General features: G+C 51.1%; 5 protein-coding genes across 5 annotated transcripts; all 5 read right to left on the bottom strand.

Annotated features, from left to right (window-relative positions):
* Nucleotides 1-10,968: 10,968 nt before the first annotated feature.
* FOBCDRAFT_241728 (P-loop containing nucleoside triphosphate hydrolase protein) lies at nucleotides 10,969-12,339 on the bottom strand (the record flags this gene model as incomplete). Its single annotated transcript, XM_059610389.1, has 1 exon — nucleotides 10,969-12,339. The coding sequence occupies one exon, from the start codon at nucleotides 12,337-12,339 to the stop codon at nucleotides 10,969-10,971; it is 1,371 nt and encodes a 456-aa protein (XP_059467516.1).
* A 690-nt stretch (nucleotides 12,340-13,029) lies between these two features.
* On the bottom strand, nucleotides 13,030-13,425 carry FOBCDRAFT_114337 (uncharacterized protein; the record flags this gene model as incomplete). Its single annotated transcript, XM_059607723.1, has 1 exon — nucleotides 13,030-13,425. A coding segment is annotated over one exon (396 nt), but the record flags the coding sequence as incomplete, so codon positions are not given.
* Nucleotides 13,426-13,449: 24 nt separating this feature from the next.
* Nucleotides 13,450-14,232, bottom strand: FOBCDRAFT_138667 (uncharacterized protein; the record flags this gene model as incomplete). Its single annotated transcript, XM_059608003.1, has 1 exon — nucleotides 13,450-14,232. A coding segment is annotated over one exon (783 nt), but the record flags the coding sequence as incomplete, so codon positions are not given.
* Nucleotides 14,233-14,321: 89 nt separating this feature from the next.
* Nucleotides 14,322-18,457, bottom strand: FOBCDRAFT_241727 (uncharacterized protein; the record flags this gene model as incomplete). The annotated part of the gene is made up of 3 exons (XM_059610388.1): nucleotides 14,322-14,353; nucleotides 14,391-14,575; nucleotides 14,616-18,457. 3 exons carry the CDS (start codon nucleotides 18,455-18,457, stop codon nucleotides 14,322-14,324), a joined length of 4,059 nt encoding a protein of 1,352 aa, XP_059467513.1.
* Nucleotides 18,458-19,513: 1,056 nt separating this feature from the next.
* Nucleotides 19,514-21,314, bottom strand: FOBCDRAFT_139185 (lipase; the record flags this gene model as incomplete). Its single annotated transcript, XM_059608035.1, has 4 exons — nucleotides 19,514-20,428; nucleotides 20,489-20,873; nucleotides 20,922-21,102; nucleotides 21,149-21,314. The coding sequence occupies 4 exons, from the start codon at nucleotides 21,312-21,314 to the stop codon at nucleotides 19,514-19,516; spliced, it is 1,647 nt and encodes a 548-aa protein (XP_059467512.1).
* Between the last annotated feature and the right edge of the window lie 1,533 nt (nucleotides 21,315-22,847).

The following is a 22,847-nucleotide window of genomic DNA, read 5'->3' as shown; positions in this document are numbered from 1 at the left end:
TTCCTCTCCAGCCTAGAATTCTCTTGCACAGATAGATCAAGTAGCTTTCCATACCCTGAGGCAGGAAGTCCATGATCCCCTAAGATCGCCAGTAGCTGCAACCCTAGAACCGTGCATCCTTGGGGAAAACCCTTGCAGGAGAAAACCCCAAGGCGGCTAGAACGCTGCTCTGTGGACGAGGTAGTCGCCTCATTCTACGGTCTCCAGGTAAGCTCTGTACCATTTCGACCCAGCGGTTTCCTCTAGTGGTCTCAGCCAGTGAGACCAATTGTCCAAGCCCGGCCGTGTTCCGGAGGCAGCCGAGGCTGCAAAGAAGAAGAGGTTCTCTGGGCAGTACGCGACTGCAGAGATCGGTCAAGCAGCTTCCGAGCTGTAAAGAGGGCAGCGAGCCATGTAGGGCCCGCGCGTCGAGGTTGGGGCACCAAAGGGCCCAGAAAGTCGAGCAGGTAACGGTTGCTGGTGTTGTCCGGGCAGCCAAAGCTGCAGTGGTCGGTCGAGGCAGCGCAAAGCTGCAGGTGAGTGTTAGGGTGAGGGTGCGACGACCCTCAATGTCGAGCGGCAAGATGCCGCGAATGTCGTCTGGGCAGCCAGGGCTGCAGAAGTCGGTCGTACGGGAAGTCGAGGGGCGCAGAGGCCGGATTGTCGGGGTAAGAAGAAGCAGCAAATAACACGTGAAAGGTAGCGCCCGAAGGCGATGTCAAGAGCTCGCGAAGCTCAATGTCGTTGCAGACACTCGTCATGAAGAAAGGTCAACTCTCTGAATCCCTTTCTTCAGGCAGCTGTTAGGGTCCCGTTAGCCCCACAGCTGCTTTTGTAGCCATTTTAGCCTGCAAAAATTCTCTACCCTAGCAGAGCGCTAACAGCGGGTGCCAAGGAAAAGTTTTTACAGGAGAGAGTTGCTGAATAGGATATGTATGTATGTATGTATGTGTATTTTTCGTCCGGGGCCCGAAAGTCCCCTACTGGGGCACAGGACGTGCTGGGCTAAAGAATCTATCTATACGCTAGTCGTAGAATGCTATTGGCTACAAAAGGATTAGTCATTCGCAACGCGAAATTAGTTTTCCCCTCGAATGTCCAATTTCTGCAAACGCGTCAGTAGACAGCACTTTATCCAGCATATCATCGGCACAAATGGCGCATCCTGTCGAGCCTGTTACCCGTCAGCGGGATGATCAGGCGCGGCCGAAGAATCGAAGCCGCTTATGGAGCCTGGTGTCAGGAGGGCTGGGATCAGCCTATGCATACGGCAGCCCGAGACTGCCTCAAGGTGGTCACGACCAGATGGAGGGCGTGATGGCGCCCTTCATCTGGTCGAGAACAGGTGAGAGAGAGACAAAGTAAGGAAGAAAATGTGTACAAAAGAGATGTGAAAAGAGAGGGAGAGAGAGTCGCAAGTGCTTCTCTGGTCGTCGTCGCCTAATGACGAGGGCATGTCTTTCCAAAGAACGCGCTGTCTTTGGACAGGTCGATGAACTTGGTGAAGTCTTTTCCTATTGCTAGATTGACTGCTGCAGTCGGTGAGGGTGCCAGCCTCATCCGATGACGTGGCGGTACCTTTCTGCAGTAGAAGATGTGATCCGGTGCTTTGCGTCGGCCACATGAGCAGACCAGACGTGCACCGACGTGGTTAAATCTTTCGTGGTATGCGGCGAAGTCTCCGTGGAGAGACCTCGCTGCCAGCAGATGGTGCAAGGCTGCGCGCGGGAGCAACAGCTCCGGCGGACAGCCTGTAGTCGCCTTGAGGTTGAGTCTCCTGTACAGCTCAGGGGCGGAGGTGGACCACCACGCCTCGAATGCTTCTTTCGGTTTCTGTCTTGCGATTCTTCGTAGATAAGCCAGCGTCGGCTGAGCGCCTTCGGGCTCGGGGAGCGATGATGCTGCCTTTGCCAGCTTGTCGGCCTGTTCGTTGCCAGGGATGTCGGAGTGTCCTGGCACCCAACGAACCTGTGTGGCTCCATGCGATGCCGCTAAAGCCTGGAACTCGAGAAAGACGTCTTGAGAGGAGTCGGCTGGAGTACCTCGCAGGCATGTGGCAGCCGCGAGGTTGTCTAGGCAGATGAATATGTTTTGGGACCCTGATTCTCGCAGGTTCAGGGCGGCTTTTAAGCCCTCTAATGCTCCAGTGGCTTCAGCGTCGAAGATCTCAGCAGGCCCAAGGCGACCTGATCCGTCAAAGATGGGAATATTGTTCTGATGAATGGTGAAGCCGTAGCTGGCAACGCGTTCCGCGGACAAAGAGCCATCCGAGTATACAACCAAGGTGAGCGGGTCGAGTGACTGAACCCAGCGGAGAAAAGCGCTAGCCGTTTTCTCCTTTGATGCTGCCTGCAGCGGTAGCATTTGTTCTTGTTGGAAGCGACGCCGGACGAGCTTCGGTCGCGTGCAGGGTGCGAGGAGTTCGTCTGTGCGTCGAAGACGTGTCCTGAAACCGTTTTCTATCTGTACTTGATATTTTCGTTTGATGAGGTCATGGTAAGTAGGTTGGCTAGGCGAGCGTGTCCGGCTCGCCAGAGGGTGAGCCTCATCGAGCGACTTGAGCCGCGCGGAGAACCTAAGTCGCTGTGCTTCGAGTAGTTGGTCGACTGGCGGTCTCCCGCTTTCTCGGTGGAGGATAGTGATGGGTGTCGTCTTCCAGACGGGGAGTATGGCTCTCATGGCCTGGTTCATGGTTTTGGTCATTCTCTGTATAAGATGCTGGTTGCTTGATAGTATGTCTTTCGTAGGCTGGTTCCACCGTGGCCTGGATGTGCCCGGGTACCACGCCTCGGAGCCGTGGAGCAGCACTGGCTCGACACATGCTCTGACGGCGCCTCGCACGGCGCTCGGTAGAGGGCCGTGTACCGTGTTGGTGAGCCCCCGCAAATGATAAGCCACTGCCTTTGCTTTGGCCGCCCACTTTTCGACATGAAGTCGAAAAGATAGTCTGCTATCCAACCAGATACCAAGCCAGCGTAGAGCTGGTTCAGGGTATTTCTCGACATCGCCGTGGCGTACTGCCGGCGCAGTCCTGAGTTTGCTGCGGGAGAAATGCATGACTTCGGTCTTCTTCGTGTCGAAGGACACGCCATTCTCCGCGCCCCATCGCACCATCTCGGCGATGGATCTAGATGCCATGGCAGAAGTCTCGTCTACTGTGTCGCCTATGGACAGGATGGCCATGTCGTCTGCATAGCCGAAGCGACCCTGAGGGTTCCCTAATCGATAGATTGGCTCAGTGTAAAGCAGAAAGAGGATTGGCGATACCGGCGACCCCTGAGGGAGGCCGCACTGAAGGGGAGAAGAGAGCGTGACTGTGTCTTGGTACCTGACACGCGCCGACCGGCCGCCCATGAAGGAGCCGGCCCAGCGAGCCAGATGATTAGGCCAGCCTTGCTCACGAAGACGCAGGATGAGTCTGTTGCGCATGACGGTGTCGAAAGCACCTTGGACGTCCATTGTGACTATAGTCGCCACCTTCTTGCGTGCAAACGTTTCTTCAATATCATGGACCAGAGCAGTTACCAAGTCTGTTGCCGACCTCTTGGGGAGCGCCCCAGCTTGCTGCGGATGAAGGACACTGTAGTGCACAGCTGCCCAGGCTAGGCGGCGCGCGATCAGTCGTTCTAGTCCCTTACCAAGACAGGAGAGCAGTGAGATGGGTCGCCATGCTCGTGGTTCGGTAAGGTCTCTCCGTCCCGGTTTCGCGATCATGACCACCTCCGCCTCCTTGAATGGTTTTGGATGATGGCCTATGGTAAGGCATCTTTCGAAGAGACGACGGACGTGTGTACCGATGGTATGCCATACTGCTTCAAGAAGTTTGACTGTGATGTTGTCTGACCCTGGGGATGTATTGCCTGTGTGACAAGTCGCATATTGCGCCTCCTCCAGAGAGATTTCGGGAGAGAATGGGATCGATCTAGGTGGGAATACTGGCGTCCATGCGTTTGCGATGTCGTCCTCCGCAGTTCTCCGTTCAAGCGTGGCCTGTCGGAGTGCGTTGGCTTTATCCATCTGGCTCTCGTACACGACGTTATCGACCTGTAGAGGTGGCGGCTGGAAGGCTCCTGGGGACTTTAGCTACCGGACAGCTTTGAAAACATCGCTACTGCTGGAGAAGCCATCGATGAGGTTACGCCAATAGCGCCTCTTGGCCCGACGGACCACACGATGAAAGCCTCTTTTGGCGATCTGAACATCCTGGTTGAAGCCGAGCAGGTAGCTTCTTCTGATGGCTCGAAAAGCAGCCGCGGCGTCGGCGCACTCCTCCGTCCACCAGGGAGCTGGACGTCCACCTTTGCGTGCAGGCCGGCCAGATGCTTTTGCTGCTGATGTTAGTAGATTTACGAGTGCCGACGCAAGCTCGTCTAGTTCCGCAGGGGTCGAATGTGTCAGGGGGATTTCCGTGGCTCCAAGTTCTACGATCTCGGCGAATCGTTTAAGCTCGTCTTCCGTCGTCACTCGGATCTTGGCCGGCTGCATCGGAGTCGATCTAATATCAGGGAAGGTCAAGCTAAGTGTGAAATGGTCGGAGCTAGTGGCGAGGTGGTCCTCGACAGTAGCTTCGGCCAGCGGCAGGTTGGTGAATGCAAGATCGATTGTGTTGCCGTGCGGGTTTGTCGGTATGTCTAGAGTATTGAGAAGGTTGAGGTCATTCTCTGACGTCCAGTCTGCAATTTCTTGGCCGCGATTCGTAGCTTGGCCCGTCTGCCAACTATGGTGTCTGGCATTGAAATCGCCAGCGACGAGGCAGCGCTCCGGCACAGGCCATCGAAGTAGCGTGTTCAAGGCGTCCTTCTCGTCGTTCTGGCGATAAAAGTTGACTATCGTCATGCCGTTGACTGTGATCCAAAGAATGTCACGTGTCTCAAAGGGGCGAATCTGGTCAGCCAGAAGTCTTGGGTCTCGTCGAACATATGTCATCACTCTAGGCCGAGTGTCGTTGCTGTTCCACATGTCGACTGGCGTGAACGTGTCGTACGCAGGATGTGTCTTGGTTAGGCAGCGAGCTTTAGTATGAGCCGTCCACGGCTCTTGCAAGAGCACAACGTCATATTGTTCCGAGTCAGCCAGCGCCAGGGCGCAGTCGTGGGCCGGAGGGATCTTGCCGACGTTGGCCTGGAAGATCCTGAGCGGCTTCCTGTCGTTCTTTCGTGTTTGAGAATATCTATTCCTGGCCATGCGAGCGATTAATGAGAACTATTCGGCGCTTTCGCGGTGAGCCTGGTCTGGGCTGTTCGGGTTCTTCCTCTGCTTCATAGCCAGCATGAGGGGTCGTGGCCACCATGATGCACGAAGGTGCTCCTGATACAGCTGGGCTTGGAGCACGAGCGTTCGGTCGTTCTTGTGATGTGACATCCTCGTTTTGTCGCTCAGCCATGCCCTGCTGGGCTTCCTGATGCGATCCCGACTGTGGTTCTTGGTGTCGTTGTCGGTATGTCTCCGCACCAACAGCCCTGACATGTTTTCGTTGCTCTTTAGTGAGTCGGCGGAGCACGCCGTGCACTGTCTTTGGCCGAGCTGGGCACCTACGAAAGTTGGCCTGGTGGGGGCCCAAGCAGTTGACGCACTGTTCTGGTGCGATGCAATCGTCTACGAGGTGGCCGGTCTCACCACAGCGTCGGCAGACTGGCTGTCTGTGACAGTTGCGGGCAAAATGGTGGCCCCAGCACTTCTCACATTGTCTAGGTCGGTCGGTTTTGTCAACAAGTCTAGCTGCGCTACTGCCGAAAAGAGACCAGAATCTTTTTGTGGGCTTCAGAAAGGACACAAGTAGGGCCTTGGTCAAGGGGTTATCCGAGAATTGTCTTCCGGTACGTACGTCAATGGGCTTGAGCCCCGTCTGGATTTCTATCTCGTCGCTGACGACGCTGTCACTATCCACCTCATTTCCGTAAAAGTCAGACAGTCTTGTAGGAACATCTGGGACCACATAGGTGTACCATTCCTTGTTCGTTTCTACTGCTGTAGCTCCCAGTTCAGCGGCCCACTCAGCTTGCTTTTCTACCAGAAAGTCGCGTGTTGTCGAGTCGGCAGCCAGAACGGCCCATCCCGATCTGACCTGGAACACCTGCCGGATCTTGTCTGAGACAGCGCCGAGCTTCTCCCGAATCAGAGTCCGGATGGCATAGCTACTGTGGGCCCTGGCCGGAGCTCCGGCTTCTAGACGGATAAAGACGCGGAGGTCTTGTCGGGGTGGGGCGATGGTCGTCTGTTGCCCTTGGCGATGAGGTGGATCTATTTGTCGGCCTTTATGTTGTTGTTGTTGTCTGTAGGTCAGACGGTCATGGTCAGTGGGAGGCGCGGCAGCGGCCACGCTGCTGTATGTAGGCTTGGGGGTCACAGGTCCGGAGCAGGAGAGCTCTCGTTTCCAAAAACCGAGGAAATCATTGGCAAATTGCTGAGCGAAACGTCGTTGCGGTCCGGTGACGAATTGCTGGGCCGCTTCTTCAAACTTGGTACAGAAGGCCCGGAACACCATCAGCTTGGTGTTGTACTCTTCCGCGTGTTCTCGCGCGAGATCGTTGGCTGATTCAACGATAGAGATTGGTCGTTGTTCAAAAGTGGATACGGGACTGGCACGCTCAGCTCCTTCCGTAGCTGTGGTGGTGGTGGCGGCGGCGTTGAGTGGTGAGGATGGTGTCTGAGCTATCCGGCCGGGAGCAGGTAAAACACCAATAGTGCCGTTGACGACTACCGGACTGTTCTGTAAGAGGGCTGCACGGGCTCCCCGGTTCAGGTTGATGGGAGTGTGGATCCCCAGATCGAAGGGATCCAAGGCAGCGGGCGGGATCGTCGAAGACGAAGCCATCGCCGCGGCTTGCGACTGCGCAAAGCGCAGATTGGAATGTATGTTGTGCACTTGTTAAGGATTTACGTGTAGACAGGGCCACTTTCTTAACATTTGTATGCCAAGAAAGTGTGATGACAAAGGAAGGTGTGTGAATAGGATAGTGCAAGTTATGGAAATTGCTATAGGGTAAGCCCTTCTCTCTAGTTGCTGCCTGCTGCCTCTTATTCCGCTGGCGTTGATAGTTTGCTGTCGCTTTTTCCTTAGCTGTTGCATATTTGCGCGGTCGTCCACGTTTTGTTGGTCTCTCCATAATAAATCTAGTATACAATAGAGTAGAAGGTAAGGATAGCAGGATATGAATCGGGCGGGATTCTCAGGCAGAGGACCAGGCGAGACTCAGATTATGCAATTGCGTCGTCATGTGCCTTATGGAAAATCCCAAAAAGGGGTAATTGTGCGCTAGCTAAAAATGGATGGACTTTGCCCACGAAATTCAGTGATTGGCTGAGCGGAAGCCCCGTATATCCGAAAATAGATAGATCTTGCCCGCGAAATTCGGCAATTGGCTGAAGGGGACCCAGTATATCCGCTACATTCTAATTGGCTAGTAATACTCGAGGTTGACGACGAGGTCAACAATTTGAAAGATGAATATATAAACATCGAGCAGAAATTACTTACAGAAAACATAAGCAAGGTGAGTCTGGAGGTCTTATTATATGCTTTTATCCAGTATTAATGAGTTTTACATTATATCGAGTGTCTAGTTTGAGTCGGTCAAAATGTGATGTTATTGTAGTTAGGCAAGGTCGAAGCTGAATTGTTGTTAGGCAAAGTCGAAGCTGAATTGTAGTTAGGGCAACGCGGCATACGTCGTGGCAACATATGAGCACTCGAGCATGGACGTCAATGGAGAGATTGACCCGTGAAAACACTGCATCGTCGGACATGGTGCCCTGTTTGTCTCGTGACCGATTCCGTCAGTAAGAGGATGATGCAGGCGAAAAAAGCTTTGACGAAGGACACCAAGTGGAATGGATGCCGGCATCGGGTTTTGAGGTCTCATGAGACCATAGAAATAGGAGACATGGCGCTAAAGCTCCCAAATTGCATTCATTACAATTGAGTTTCCTGCGCACCCTTTGCCATACGAAAGGTGCTTTTTATTCGCGTTGACAGGGAATCAGCCCTGGGATCCTGGGTAGTTGGAGAGAGGGCACGGACCAAATATTCTTGTATTGACCCAGACCCAAACTCCTAAAGATCCAGAAGGGAAAGGTGGACGGGCCGCAAAAGTTGGTATTGGGCCCATTACTAGTGGTAATTGGTACAGTAGGCGTAGTCTACCACAGGGGCTACTATGGCTGTAAAAAGCTGCCTCGTTGTCGAGGGAGCCATTCCCTTCAGTCGTTTCAGTTCTATCGCAGCTCCTAAACCCTTCGTTGCTGCCCTTGCGATATGCTGTTTATAGTAAAGCCGCGAGTCTATGATAACACCTAGGATCTTGACCTGATCCTTCGGAAAGACTCTCTCACGCTTGATAGGTAAATTAAATACAAGTCTATTACGCCCGGTAGGCCAACGCCCAATGGGCTCTGAAGCTAAAGGTACATACACTTCGCTAGTTATTGCCTTGCTCTCGCCAAGCCCATACAATTCTCACCTTGTTCCTTCCAGTCTAGTCATTGCTTTTCTTCTTAGTCCTCGTGACTGTTAGTAGTAGCAGGTCAACTTGAAGCCCAATCCCTCCAAGTGTTCAGTTTCCTATCTTCGGCGGCTGAAGCAATGCCTGCTGTTGATTATTTGAGGGCGTCATAGGTTATCGGTTAGTGTTGATAAAATTTTACTAGGTTAGTAGTGTTCCCGTCATCTCCGTTCCAAGCGACCTGTAGCGATCGCGAACCTGATCGTGGCCCGCACCGCGTCCATGTCTGGCTTCCATTCCCGACCGTCTGATGCTGCCTTACCTCCCAGATGAAAGGAGAGGTTGCCGCGTTTCTCATTTATACTCTGGAACATCTCTTTGCGTTGTGTCGTCCATTTCACGCATCGAAAGAGGAAATGCTCTACCGTTTCCTTTGCCCGCCCGCACGGACATTCATCCGTCGGTGCTGCCCTGATCTGATATAGATAACCGTTCAGTCGCGCCATTCCGGTTCTGAGCTGCGCCAGTACACTGGCCTCTTTCCATGATAATTGATCGTACAACAGGCGGGTATGTTTACCGGGCAGAGCCGAGTCGACCCTTCTAGAGTGCCTGCCCACTCCATCTGGTAGCTTCCTCTCCATTCGTAGATCTGCCCTCGTTCGATTAAGAATTGTGATCTTTGCTTTGATCATTCCTCTCCGCGGTGTCATGTACGGCTCCGTTGCGTAACGAGCTGACATCTTGGCTGTCTTCTGGATTTTGAGCTCGCTGTCGCGTGGTAGCCAGATGAGGTTGACTCTGTTTCCGTTTCCTCGGAGCTTCTCTATAGCATCATATATCTCTCGTATATGTCCTTGACCTGACTGCTGGCGGGGGTTACCTATAGCTTGTGCAGCCGATTTGTTACTTGTCGCGATCACAATGACTCGATACTTCATCTCCGGCAGGTAGTTGAGACCATGAGCGATCGCTGCCAGTTCGGCTGTGTACGGGTTGTGTTCTTCCCTCGTACCCAGGGTGACCGAAAAGGCTTCGTTGATCTTGCCGGCTCTTGCCACGGATATGGGGATTCTGATAGCTACTCCCATGCCGACTAGATCATTCCGCGCGGAGCTGCTTGTCGCTATCCTGACCGCCCATCCTGTTTTGGCTAGCTCTTTGATCTTGTTTTCTTCTTCCTCTCCTTGACTGTTCAGTATGACTTGTAGGCGTGCCTCCCACGGAGCGAGGGTGAATGGCTGAATAACTTCCATGGTATCCTTCGGTACCTCTCTGCATACATCCGCGATGCGAGGTAAATTAAACCATAACTATGTTATATGGAATAACTAATATAAATGACCCAGCAACGTGCACGGGCCAGTTTCGTTGCATCCTGTCATGTTACGGGGATAAGAGTGTGTGCACGGACAGGACGATCATCGTGCACAGGCCAGTTTTGTTGTATCCTGTCATGTTACCAGCACGACTGCGCACAGTAGGTTAAAGCCCTTTCCTTACCTTTAAAACCCCTAGCGCTAGAGGCTAGCCTCTACTTCACTTACCTTACTAGCCCCACCCTCTTCCTCTCCTTACCTAAAGTTAAACCCAACCCGTGCGGGTTAGCACTGTTTTACACTTAACCCTCCACTCCTGACTTACTTACCTCCTCTGCTTTCCACTTAACCCTCACCTGTAACTCTTCTGTCTAACTTTTCTGCTACTGCCCCTTCTTAAGTAGACCTCAGTTACCCTTCCCTTCTCTTTAACCTCCTTTCTTTAACCCTCTTAAGCCACTCCAGACCTTTAGAGTTAGCTCTACTTTCTACCTTTTTCTTCCCTTTTCTTCTGACTTTCCCTTTACCCTCACCCCTTAACCCTAACCCGATATTGGGTTAGGGTTAGGGTTACACTCACGGGTAAAGGCTACCGTCAAGGTTTCGTTTGTCTAAGTTCTAGCTCAGGCTTAGCACAACAGCCAACCAGTCTGTCCTTGTCCTTGTCCTTCGCCTAACTCTCTCAAACACCCGCTAGCCTCTTACCTTCCCTGATCAAACGAAAATTTGAGGCTTTGCTTTAGGGTTAGGGTTAGGGTTAGGGTAACGGGTAAATCATTATCAATAACCCTCTTAACTCTTGACCTATGCTTACACTCTACCCTCTTAACTTTCTTATTGATATAAAAACTTTGACCTTCTATCATAAGACCGGTATAACTCCTCAAAACACCCACTAGTCTCTTAACTTCCCGGTTTAAAGAAAGATCAACCTTTTGCCTCAGGGTTAGGGTTAAGGTTATATTAACTAGTATTAACTCTCTCCTAAACTGTCAGTAGTAGTTAAATAATAATAACTGTATCTATTTAATACCTTTATGTGGTAACTAGCTAGAGCTTTACTTCTTTATATAATATTATTAGTCATTTTTCCCAAAGAGAATTAAAACTTTATCCTCTAAATGTATTTTAGTACTTATACTCACTCTCTTAATGATAAATGCATGATCTCATAAGATAATAATAAGCATGTACTATAAATAACAGTAATACTTCTCCTTCCCGTCCCCCTACTCCAATTCTCCCAGTAAAAGAGCAGCTACACAGTTGGCGTTCACACATCGACTACCGCCAAGAGAGGCACCTTTACCAAGCCACAACATGTATTCCTGGCATGTCTTAAATGACTCGTTAAAATGCTTCAAGAACCATTTAGTACGGCCTGGTCGACTAAATGCGCCAAAGCATAGAGGCATTACCATATCTGGGTATTGGCATGAGTTGTCCCCTTCGTACTCTGGATCCGCAGCTCGGCAGATCTCTTGCGGCTGGTAACACTTCCAGCACACAGCGTGCCGGTCCATCCATTCCTTCTTCTTGCTCTGACAGTCTCGAAGTGCTTTTTGCTTAGCTCGAATCCAATCAAAACGTCGAGCACAAGCTGTTACGGTATGCTCAAACGATTTTCCTTCTACGCGGCAATAGAGACAGCAGCCTTTCATTGTCTCAAGATCTCTTTCATACCGACTCAATTCTTCATCACGTACTTGGTCCTGACGGAGCACCTCGGCAGGTCCAGTAAAGATCATCTCGCTAACGGTAAGGTCAGCGCTGCCGTTGTCCTCGTCCTGTCCGGCTTCAGTCTCATCACGTAGGGGCCGCGGTAGATGGAACTCTAGGGTAGGCGGTCGGCATTGCGCATGATGCTTGGGACAAACGCTACAGAGCTCATCGCCCTCCATGCACCACCGCCAGTCAGGTTTGCTATCAAGGAATTGGCTCAAGACCCCGCGCGAGCAGTATTCCTGCAAAAGATACAGTTGCATGGCCTCTTTGTCTGCTGCTACAGGTCGACCTAACTGCGGCTGCCAGGCTGCGCTAAGTAAAATGATCGACTCGGCTACTTCGCCATCCCGACCCGCTCTACCTGACTCTTGAGAGAAATCCGTCAGAAGGCTCGGTGCATCGACATGAATGACCAATCGAATATGAGGGTAGTCAAACCCAGGACCCAGCGCTGACGTCGCCACGATGATAGGCGAATCGGCTGCTGTTAGCCATCGCTCTATGATCGCCATCTTCTCTTCTTCTGTGCCGGACTCGGCTGTGTAGGACGGACAGCCGAGCATGTCAGCAAGCTCTGCCACGAGATCCTTCGTCGGACAGTATACAATGACCCGGTCCCGCTCGCTCTTGAACAGGTCTGTCCGGGTCCAGCAAGACTGTACAAGACAAGCTGCCTGCTCACATAGATTGCCTAGCCCACGTTCTTGCTGGACGATATATCGGATGTTAGGACGGTTTGTTGACTCTCGGACGATATGCGGCCGCACGAGCTTATTGTGCTCAAAGAAAAGCTCTTGATAGATTGGTGGCAGTGTCGCTGTCAGCCAGACAGTCTGTGTACGAATCTGCCGTACATGCCATGCTAGCTGCGACATACTTCGTCGGTAACAGCTTGCTGTGATAGTGAGATGGCATTCATCGATCACGATCCGATCTAGACACTGTCTATCAGACAGTCGGTTGGCATACTCTAGGAACGCTTCTGTACAAGCTGCCTCGGCCGATACAACAACGATGGGGGCTGATTTGTTCGAGCCTGGGCGCCAGATATGGTGCTTTAGTGCGACTTTATCGAGGCGCCCGAGCATATTACCACGTAAGGCTACAGTGGGAAGGATCAAAATGGTTGTTTCAGCTCCCGCCAGGGTGGCTCCGACCATGAATACCAATGTCTTCCCCGAACCCGTTGCAAGAACGACGATGACCTGCTCAGGTGCACGTGGACCCATGGTCGCCAGCATGGCATCCCGCTGACCAGGGCGACGTAACTGTAGCTCTGGGTCGTTATGCAGCCTACGGGCGGCCGCGGTGATTCCATCTTCTTTGGCAGCCGGCCTTGCACGAAACCGTACCTTCTTGCAAGCATTGAGTAGCCCTTGAGCTTGTGTATCCGATACGGTAGGCGGCCGCTTACCCTGGAGCACTTGATCGATCCGAAACAGAGACCGCCAGCTTTGAGACGCTCGGTAGGCACGGTGAAGTGAGCTTGTCACGGTCAAGGTCGTGCTGCCGGCATAGCTATAGTTAAATGTCCGGAAACTATGATTGCTCATCCCGGCAAGGTACGCAAGATCCGCTTCATCCTCAACTTCTTCAGACGCTGCGATCTCACCCATGTCGAAATTGGCCTGCTCCCTGGCGCTGAACTTCTCCTTTGTAATGGAAGCAGCAACTTGGCGCCACCATGCCACCTGGAACTGGGGCACCTCTGCCCGCACGCATGCCCTCCGGAGGCAGGATGAGACCATACCGTCCCTCCAGACCTCGCCACCAAGCTTTGACCATAGGTATGGCGAAAGTAGAGCCCCCGGCTTGCTCTGACGTAGAAAGGCCTGACGCAAGGGCAGCACGAACGCGAGATATGTCAAGAGGAGGTTTCCAACGGCCGGGGGTAGGAACCTGATGTTATCCTTCTCCTCCCCGGTCTGTTCCTGGCTTTTACTGTATCGCACATATATCATGACCATCTTCTCCCACAGAAATACCGATCGGCGGCGGGCACCCGTGTTGATGTACGTGATGGAGAGTAGTTCTGGGGAGCGTAATGGAGGGCCCGAGGGAACCGAGATGGGTGCCAGTATCCTCTTGAGGAACTCCTGAACATGCGCCTCATAGATAGCTATCGCCTTGGGGCAGAGGCGAACCCCACCGTTTGGATCCAGCCGCACGAATACCTGCCGTAGATCCGCCCTCTCTTCGATCTGTCGGAGCAGGGCGTCATGCGTCCCCACCAGTATCTCGCGATTCCTCTCGTCTGTCAACCACGAAGCGCCGTAGTCGTCTACATCTAGATCGTCGTGCAGCCTCCATGCCTCGATCGGAGCAACATCCCTCATTCCAAACAAGAGCTCATCATACAGAAGCGAGTGCGCCTGGCGGAACTCAGACTCGACCAGCTGTGTCACTTGTTCCATGTGTAGTTTCGTCCCCATATAGTCGACCGTTTCCCCATCAAGGGACCAGCGGGCTTGGTGCTTGGTAAGACTGGTGCGGGAGGCCGCAAAGAGATATAGCCTCCATTGCAGTACATGTCCGAAAGGTGTCTCCGCCATCTGCTGAAAGTACTTCTTGCACATTTGATCCAGCAGATCGGGGATTCCGTCTTCGTCGTCCTGCTTCTGGAAGCACACAAAGTCGAACAGGATGAGCTGGGCAGTCCAGGTGAGTGCCGATAGATTGCTGTTGAAGTTCCCTGGTTCGCGCCATGTGCACCGCTTGTGCTGCTCGTTATCCACCCGGCGCGTCAGAGCCTTCGTCCGGCTGAGCATAGCACAGAAGCTCAAGATGGCAGACCGGAATGGCCTGCTTCCGACAGTCTGGCAGATGAGCGAGATGTAAAATTTACGGATGGTGTGCTTCAGCTCGGCGTCACGCTCCTCATCGCTCCCACTATCCATCCCTTCATCATTCTCGTCGCTGCTTGCACCCTCCTTTGCCATTTTGTCCTGCCTCTGCAGCGCATTAATGATGTCCTGCATGGCTTGCCGCTGTAGAGGGGTCGTTTTGATGACGTCTCGCGGCAAGGTCTGGTGGCCATATTCTCTCGTGAAATGACCGTCGTCACGGAACGCTTCCCGATAATAGTACGCAAGGCGCTGGTCACTCAACTCTCTGTAGCTTATGATGGAACTCTCTCAGAAGATTGTCGTACGCTCCTGGCCACCTCTTTTCTTTTCGCTGGTGCTGGGTGATGAGCTCTCGCATGCGGGCTTCGATGTTCCGAACTGTTTTTGCTTGTTCTAGTCGCTTCACTTCAAGGCTTTCTTCATCTGAGGTGGCCTCAGAATCATCATCGCCTTCTGGGTCTGAATCCGATTCGACTTCTAGTCGCTTAGAAGCATGATTCCGGCGATTTCGGCGTAGATTTCGCTGATGGTGTTGAAGAAGCTCGTATTTTTCAAGAGCTTTCCGGAGAAAGGCGGCGCACTCACCGGGTGACTCGCTTTCTTCGAACGTCTTCAGCACATACATTCGCCTTCTCGCGCACCACTTCTCGGTAGTACCTAGATGGTCGGGCGTGGAGATATTGAATTCACTGACAGCCACTGACGGTCTCGTCATGTTCCGAGGTGAGGAAGCCAAGTTCTGCTCCCGAAGGCTAACCAGCTTACCTAACAACTCATCCTGAGAGATGCGAAGTAACTGCTGTTCTGGGTGCACAACATATGGCATATGACTATTCGTGAAGTAGCCTGGTGATAATTCCCAACCGTTACTCGGATGATGTTTGATATTGGATGTTGGTAGTGGCTGCGCAAGCGAACCAAGTTGTTGCAATTGTGTGTAGTATGAATTAAGTCCACGGTGAAAGCTGGGCCACCATACAAATTCCTTGGTCTCCTTATATTTGCGCATAAACCCTTGGCTCTGGGGGTAGGGCAGCATCCAATGGCTTTTGAAAAATGACTTCTTCAACTCTTGCCGCCACTTTCGAGCACCGTCTACACCTCGAGCGGTCTTCACGGCCTGAAAACCTTGCTGAAATAGCATACGGTACGGCTTATCTTTCCATCCTTTGCGTTCAAAGTGGCCATCTTTCCATTCCCAGAGCCATGCAAATAGGACATCAATGTTTTTGACTGCTAATCGGTTCCCATACGCAAGCTGGGGCGGGCGGTGGCGCTCAGCCAGAGCATCGTGCACACTGTCATAGCAGAGAGGTACCTCGCCCGCTAGGGCTGCTTCCACGTGATCGGGATGCAACACAGACTTAATGTAGGTGAAGACATCTTTTCGAAAAGCACACAAGCAAAGCTGTTGAAGGTATTTCTCCAGAAGTTGTAGGCAGTCAGGAACCGAGCTGAACTCAATCATCCATTGTCGAGCCTTATCCACTCGGATAAAATCAATACGTACATCTCGAACTTGACGGTATCGAGCATGGTAGGCAGCTTGCATGGACGGGTTGTTGAACATCATGTAGGCTGCATGAGGTTGCTTGAAAGTGAGCGTTTCCCAATCAACTTTGTCTAGAAACCACGCATACCCGTAAGTCTCCATAGTGTGACGAAATCCGAGACCTTCAGTCCGTCGGAGTCCATCGGGCTGGTTTGCATCGGGTTGAAGTCGAACATCTTGCCAACAACCGCCAGACTTTTGTATGAGGCCTCCAGAGTACGAGAACTGGAGGCATCGGAGGAACATGAGCATGATTCGGGTATGTTCCCATGTCACGAAGTGAGGGTCTTGAAGGCTGTAGACCATTTCAAATCCGACACAGAACTTATTAATATTCCATCGTAACCAGCGTAGCACAGTTTCTGTTGTGAAGTCGTAGTATGGAGAGTTTTGGTTGGCCGGTACCGTCAAACGCTCATCTTGCAGCTGCCGAGAATGGAATTCTGTGTCAATAGCATTGAGAAGGTCTTTGGAGACACGATGTTCTTCCCTAATACCAAACGACTTTTTTGTTGACCCCAACAAAGCGAAGTGGCAACGGAGCTTAGTATATAAGTATGCTTTCATCAAAGCTGCCGGCTGATGACTGAGGGCGCCCCCGACTAATTCCCAAGTTCGCCGTAACCTTTTGTCCAAGGCAAGTGTTTCGATCGCGGTGTTGGTAAATGGATAAACGTTCCCTGCCGCAAAGACTTCTTTCACACTGGGGTAGAACTGAGTATACAGAAGTCCAGTTTTGCGTCGTAAGGATCGCTGACCCGTCTCAATAGTCAGGCTACCAGTATCGTGGAGCATGCTGAAAGGATAGAACATTTGCTTCTCAGTTTCTTGGGCGCTGACGTCGTTCTGTGCTAGATGTGCGTACGATTGGAGACAACAACGCTTGTATAAAAGCGTGCCAACCGGAACACACGTCGAATTGTTGACATCGCCATCACCTATCGCGTCATCACCGAACGACGCAGCTTGAGATGCCTGTTCAGGGCAAGTCTCCTTTCCTACATCGAAGTAGAATTCCGCTGTAACATACTCTTCATCGATCGAGTGGGTCCAGTAACTCTGAAATCGTGCCATCGTTTGTGACCAAGTGATGTCCTTCGTTAGGACCTTCAGATTCTTGGCTTGTAGGAGAACAGTAACGTCGCGGAAGTGACGAAATCCAGGTCTCTGAACTGCAAGCTGAATGGAAGCCCATACAGCTCCCAAAGACTCAGGTGGGAGGTAATACATGAGTTGTTGCTCTCGAGCAATTGGATGCACTCTTTGGGCAAGCGTCTCAATGCCGCGAGCGGTAGCGTTATGCTTGCTGTGATCATAGCTCGAGGGGTAGTGTTGGACATGGGAATTACTGTAATGGTTGTGAATGATAGGAAGCAGCAGGCCGTCCATCCATGTGCGAAAATCTTCATCCCGGAGCCGACTAGACTTTTGCTCTTCTCGGTACAAGTTAGGGAACAGCAGATAGAGCGACACATCTTCAAATCCGATGAGGCGACCGAAAGTGTAATGCGGGATTCGCTGCACAGGACGGTGGACTCGGCGTTGGTTTCCCGCCATATCCAGATAGTGTACCTCTCTCGGACAGAGATGAAGATTCGACTGCAGGTCTGAAACAGGCATCTGGGTGGGAGACCATCGAATTCCTTGCTTAGCAATAGCAAGGCTGCTGGGAAATCCTGTGACGCTATCCACGTCAAAGCTGACTCCAGCAACATGCGTGATTCGTTCGTCCTCATTCAAGCAGATATGGGACGCGTGGCCCCCAGAGCCAAGACCACAATAAACCTGTCGCCGGTCTAAGCTACCCAACTTTTCAGAAAGTCCATCTTCTGGAGATGCAATGCGAGTAGAGCTTATGATCTCAGGACAAATGTCTGCAGTGCTTTCCAGGTAAGCAGCAAGGCCGATATGCTCCCTTTGGACCTGGTCGTGCTGGGCTTTTGCTGAACGATGACAGTCTGCACAACATCCTTGAAATCTGATTAACTGCTGCGCCAGCTGGCGTCCAAGACGTTTCACTCGAGATTCGTAGTCTGCATGATGAGCGGGCGACGAGATCTCGGCATCGTGAGCTGTGGCTGTTGAAGCAAGGCCCTCTGTATCACCTTCCAAAAGTCCCAAAACTGGCAACGGTACTCCTGGATCTTCATCATTCCTTAAAGGGGACTCTTGCAACAAAGATGGTTCTAGTGGAGGCGTAGGTGGAGGAAGGAGGTGCGAGATATCTAGACCATCAAGTTCCGGGGCGTGACACGGAATCTCTGATATCATGCTGGTATTCTCAAATCGATGATCAGACCGTTGGATCGAGGCTCCACCATCGATTTGAAGTGGAATAGGCAGTAGTGATGATGAAGTACTCGCGTCGTAGAAATGGGTATGTTGTTGGTCCCTCTTGGCAGAAGTTGCTTTCTGCCGCTTTGTTCGCCTTTGTTCTACGTTTGCATTCGTTTTATCCTGGGGTGTAGCGTACTGGCGTGGTCGTCCGCGCCTCTTACGCCCAAGCTCAGATTGAAGAGGCGGATCCATACTCGAAGGCTCAACAGGCACTATTGAACACAAAGAATAGGTGACAGGTTTAGGACGCATAGACATGAAGCAAACAAAGTACTTACACAAATACATCAGTGAACCCCCTAAGGCCACAGATGTGGAGATTACTTGACTAAACAGACTTAGCGCGGGTACATGCTGCGCTAGCTCAAAGAAGGATTAGTTTTGACCACGAAAATCGAATCAGGTTTAGTTTTGACCACGAAATTCTGATTGGCTACGGGCTGGTGAAGCGACGACGACGTTCACAACTAATACGAGCGATAACGTCACAACGAGAGCAGGAATAAAGATAAAATGAGCTTTTATAATATCTAAATGACCTTGAGATTGTGTATAGTGTATGGAAAGTAGTTTTGGTCAGCTCTCTACGCCCATGTCTAGTCACCTTTTTCATGATGTCTAGGTATCTTTCTACTTTATACCCTAAGGTACAAACATACCTTAGCATTTTCTATTTTCCTACCGAATACTACGTAATACTACTTAACATAACCCTAGCTAATACCTAAGGCTAACCCTACCCCCAAGACTTTCTCAAGCTGGGGTCATTAACCTACTGCCGATATCGCATATTACGTCTTCGTGGATATCTGTTGAACAGGTGCTGGGGTCTCACGTGCAAGCAGGGATACTTTAAGATTACAACCGAAATGGTAAAACCTCTAAGTGGTAGATTTCAACAAAAAACACAACATGAATATATCAATCTGGATCAATGGACCGAATACACGTAATGTCTGACAATATCCTCTTCTGGTCGCCGGACCACTTCCGCTCCCTTCGCCAGCACGGCCATGGTGCAACCGGCACAGCCCGCCCTAACTGTGGCATCTACAAAGGTCTTGTAGAGGCCAAAAATGCCGATAAGCAGCGTCGCTCTCTGCAGCTGCGTTCTTTTGATCCCGATTTCATCCCACATTCCGATCGCCCGTGGGGCGCGCAAGTAGCGACTTCTTTCTTAACGTCATATGCCTTTGGGAACCGGCGCTGCCTGGCCAAATAGAGGGAACAACTCACCTTAATGAACCGGCAGCCGTGATATCAGGTTCGCGATATTAAGATACATCTCTTTCATGAGGTTCCCCTGCTTCAAAGTTAGCAAGACCATGAGCAGCATAGAGTTCGCAGCCTCACCGTGCTTTGCTCTATGAAAACGCCAATCTGATCTGCATGGTCCATTTGATCGTTTACGCCTAAATGCCAGTAGATCCCCCGCTTTCCGTCGACACTAAAGTTGAGATCCGGCAGGGAGTTGATGCCCCTGACGAAGTTATCGGGACCGCTCATGGACTCGGTGTTAACGATACCGTCATTCTGATACCAGTCTCCTAGATTGGGCCCTAGGATGTCCCTTTGCACCTGTGTGAGCTCCTGGCTTCCCATTGCGTAGACACTCGGTAGCAAAATTGGTATGACGTCTTTTCGCGGAATGTATCTTCCTGGATTTGGAAGCGCGAGATCATATCCCAGTTCCTGGAGAACCCTAGTTATCACTGCTTTAGTAACCCACTCCACGAAAGAGCGGAAACTGGTTACGTTAATGATGACTCTCCATCCAAGGCTAGTAAAGGCGCTGATTATTCTGTCTACCAGCCTCCCGATGATTGGAATGTTTCTTGTCACTTCCCGAACGAACCTCTCTATGTTGGTGGGAAAGGAGTCTATTGCGTCCCTACCCCACTCAGGCCAGGCTTCAGGGAATGGATCTGTTGCATGGAAGGATAGGCTGAAGTAATAGATATTTTCTGAGGTATTGATTGCCTTCAGGGAGAGATTATGAACTCCTTCGATGCTGTTATCGTAAAGACCATTGTTGCTGGAATTCAGCCATTTCGACACAGAGCCGTTAACTGATTCCATACGGGCGAGCATGCCCTGGAAGGTTTCTCCGGAATTTCTGCGGATTCCCCAGTGGTCAAGCTGAAGATCATAAGCCCTCTTCTCTGGAGGATAGAACGATGCTGTAGCGAAGAGTCTTGCGACCAGGCCCACTGCCTGTTGCCTCGATCGCTACCTTTCATTAGTCTTTGAAGGCTTGACGGCCCAGGAACCGAGGGCTTAAGTACATACGGAAAGAAAGCTTTCGAGGGCATTTATGATTGTTGTTCCTCTGTGAGGGGTCCCAAGTGTTGTGACAGAGATGATCCAGTCATCTCTACCTGCCTCGGCAAAGTATGTGGGATGCAAAGTTCCGGCGCCATTGGCCATCAGACTAATGAGATAGCGTACTGTGTTTCCACCTTGAGAGTGGCAAACAAAATGAACTTTGCGATCGCGGTCCCACTTCCAGTTGCGAAAGTCTGGTGAGTTTGAAAACTGGATTGCCCGTCTCCTGCCTGTGGTACTGGTCTTCTCCGGAGCGTGAGCTGGATCTGCAGCAAAGTAAGTGCCGTAATCAACGTCTACGTCATAGACCTCGTCAATGGAATTTGTCGCCGAGTTAACTATGCTGAACCTGATAGCAATTAGCTAAGAAGGTTGAATAGGTAGTGATGAAATATACTTTCCGAAAGTGAGCTGTCTGTATAACTCACAAGCGCGTTCCCAGTTGGTGGAGATTGGAGCAACTGGAGCAACAATAACTGTATATCCCATATCGGCAAGGAGATTCGGGATGTCAATTACGCCGCCGAAGTAGTTGAGAGCACCGAACAGCGGTGCGCCCCAACCAGAGAATCCAGGCACTTCGTTGCATTGTTAGTTGTGTTCGGGAATACGTGTAATACCTACCAAAAACAATCGGAATTGACTTGTCGGCTGCCGTTCTCTCTGTTTCTTTAGCGAGGTTCCGCAAATTAACAAGCCCATCCGGGTCATTGAGAGTTTGGGACAGAACAGATTTGCCAAAGAGTCCACCGAGAGTGACGATAATGAAAAGAGTTGAAGTGAGAAACATTGTAGGATTTGATTTGGTAAGGTCTTGTTTAAACTATTCAGAAATCTTGGGAAAGAATATGTTGAGCAGAGGATGACAGGTCGGCAGCATGTTGAATCTTATAACTCTGCCGCGGCTAAGCATCTTGGGAGATGAAGCTTCACATGCAATTTCGGTCGAGCTGATCCTTTCAACGCAATGAGAACATCTGTACGTCATCAGATCAGACGCTACAGTCAATACTGATGGACCCAAAGACGTACACAGACCAGCATTGCGGTTAGCATGTGAAAGATATCTCGAATCACGATGACGCGTTACTTGCGATGATACGCAAGCCCCTTTCAGCTGAGCTGGGTGACGCATCTCGTTGGCATATCGAACCAGGTCAAGGAGGGAGTGAACTGCTAGAGCAGAGCTAGTCTGCCCTTCGTCAACGATGCAGTACGCAATGACAGCGTCCATCGCGTTGTCCCGTCGCCGATATTGACCCTCAAGCGTATTGTCGGATGGAGCGGTCAATGCTTGAACCAGACGCCTCTGAGCTGGTCTGGGACGGCAGCGCTTGTCTATGACCTGGTTCGGGCGCCAAACAACCCGCCAACTGGCGCTCAAGATTGTCGGCGGCCTGTTTAGCGGTCCATTCATCTCGGATCACCGTCTTAAGGCGAGCCTCTCCGATCATCCAATAATAAGGGTTTACAGTGGGTCTCAAAAAGTAACAACACATTCCTAGGTAGGAGAGGAGATACCTAGATTTAAATGTTATAAAAATTAATAATAACGTACATGATAAGCAAGTGGGCCATCCAAGTAAGTGGGCCACTTCTTATATACCCTTAAGGTAAAAATTAAAATAAAAACACCACAAACTACCTAATTAATTAAAACTACTCGCTATACTCTCCTCTAGACGTCTCAATCACTACCTGACAGGTCCTTGCATTATGCCCAGTCTTTCCGCATACACCGCAGCGCCGAACACCCGGTCGCGCCGACCTTTCTTGACCACTACTTCTCGACGATTCGGCCACTACCTGCGCATCTACATCCATCTGATCAACTACTTGCCTTGATTCCCCTGCAGTCATCACCCCTCCTTTCTGTAATCGGGTTCTTTTTGCCCTTCGGCGTCGACTAAGTATCTCATTTGCTTGTTCAAGGTCATTCATCCTAGCCTCTACTAAGGCTAGCTTATGCAAGACTGTGCTTGTTCCCTTCTCAAAACACTTCACAGCTTGAATAAGTGACTCTGGAGAGCTGCTATGATGTCTTCTGATTCGTTTCTGTAAGTAGGCAGATTGAGATTGGACCTCAAGAACTGTCTTTGGGGTCTTTGAAACCCATGGGGTTAAGGGTTCAGCAACCTCCTCGGAAGGCGTTGGAGTCCGCAGCTTCATATCAAGCTTTGAGATCACGCTTTCCGGGTTAAAAGGAGCAAGCCCAGCTCCTCTAAAACCCCTTTTGATATTTTTTTCGGTTATAGTGGCTTGGAAGGCGGCGTGGAAGGCGGGAAAAAACTCGGTCTTCGAAATATAGGTTATAGAGCATCTA

This window comes from Fusarium oxysporum, chromosome VII, assembly GCF_013085055.1.
Source record: "Fusarium oxysporum Fo47 chromosome VII, complete sequence".
NCBI classification, from domain to species: domain Eukaryota; kingdom Fungi; phylum Ascomycota; class Sordariomycetes; order Hypocreales; family Nectriaceae; genus Fusarium; species Fusarium oxysporum.
Note: the sequence above shows the minus strand (reverse complement) of the source record. Positions and strands in the feature narration are given on the sequence as shown.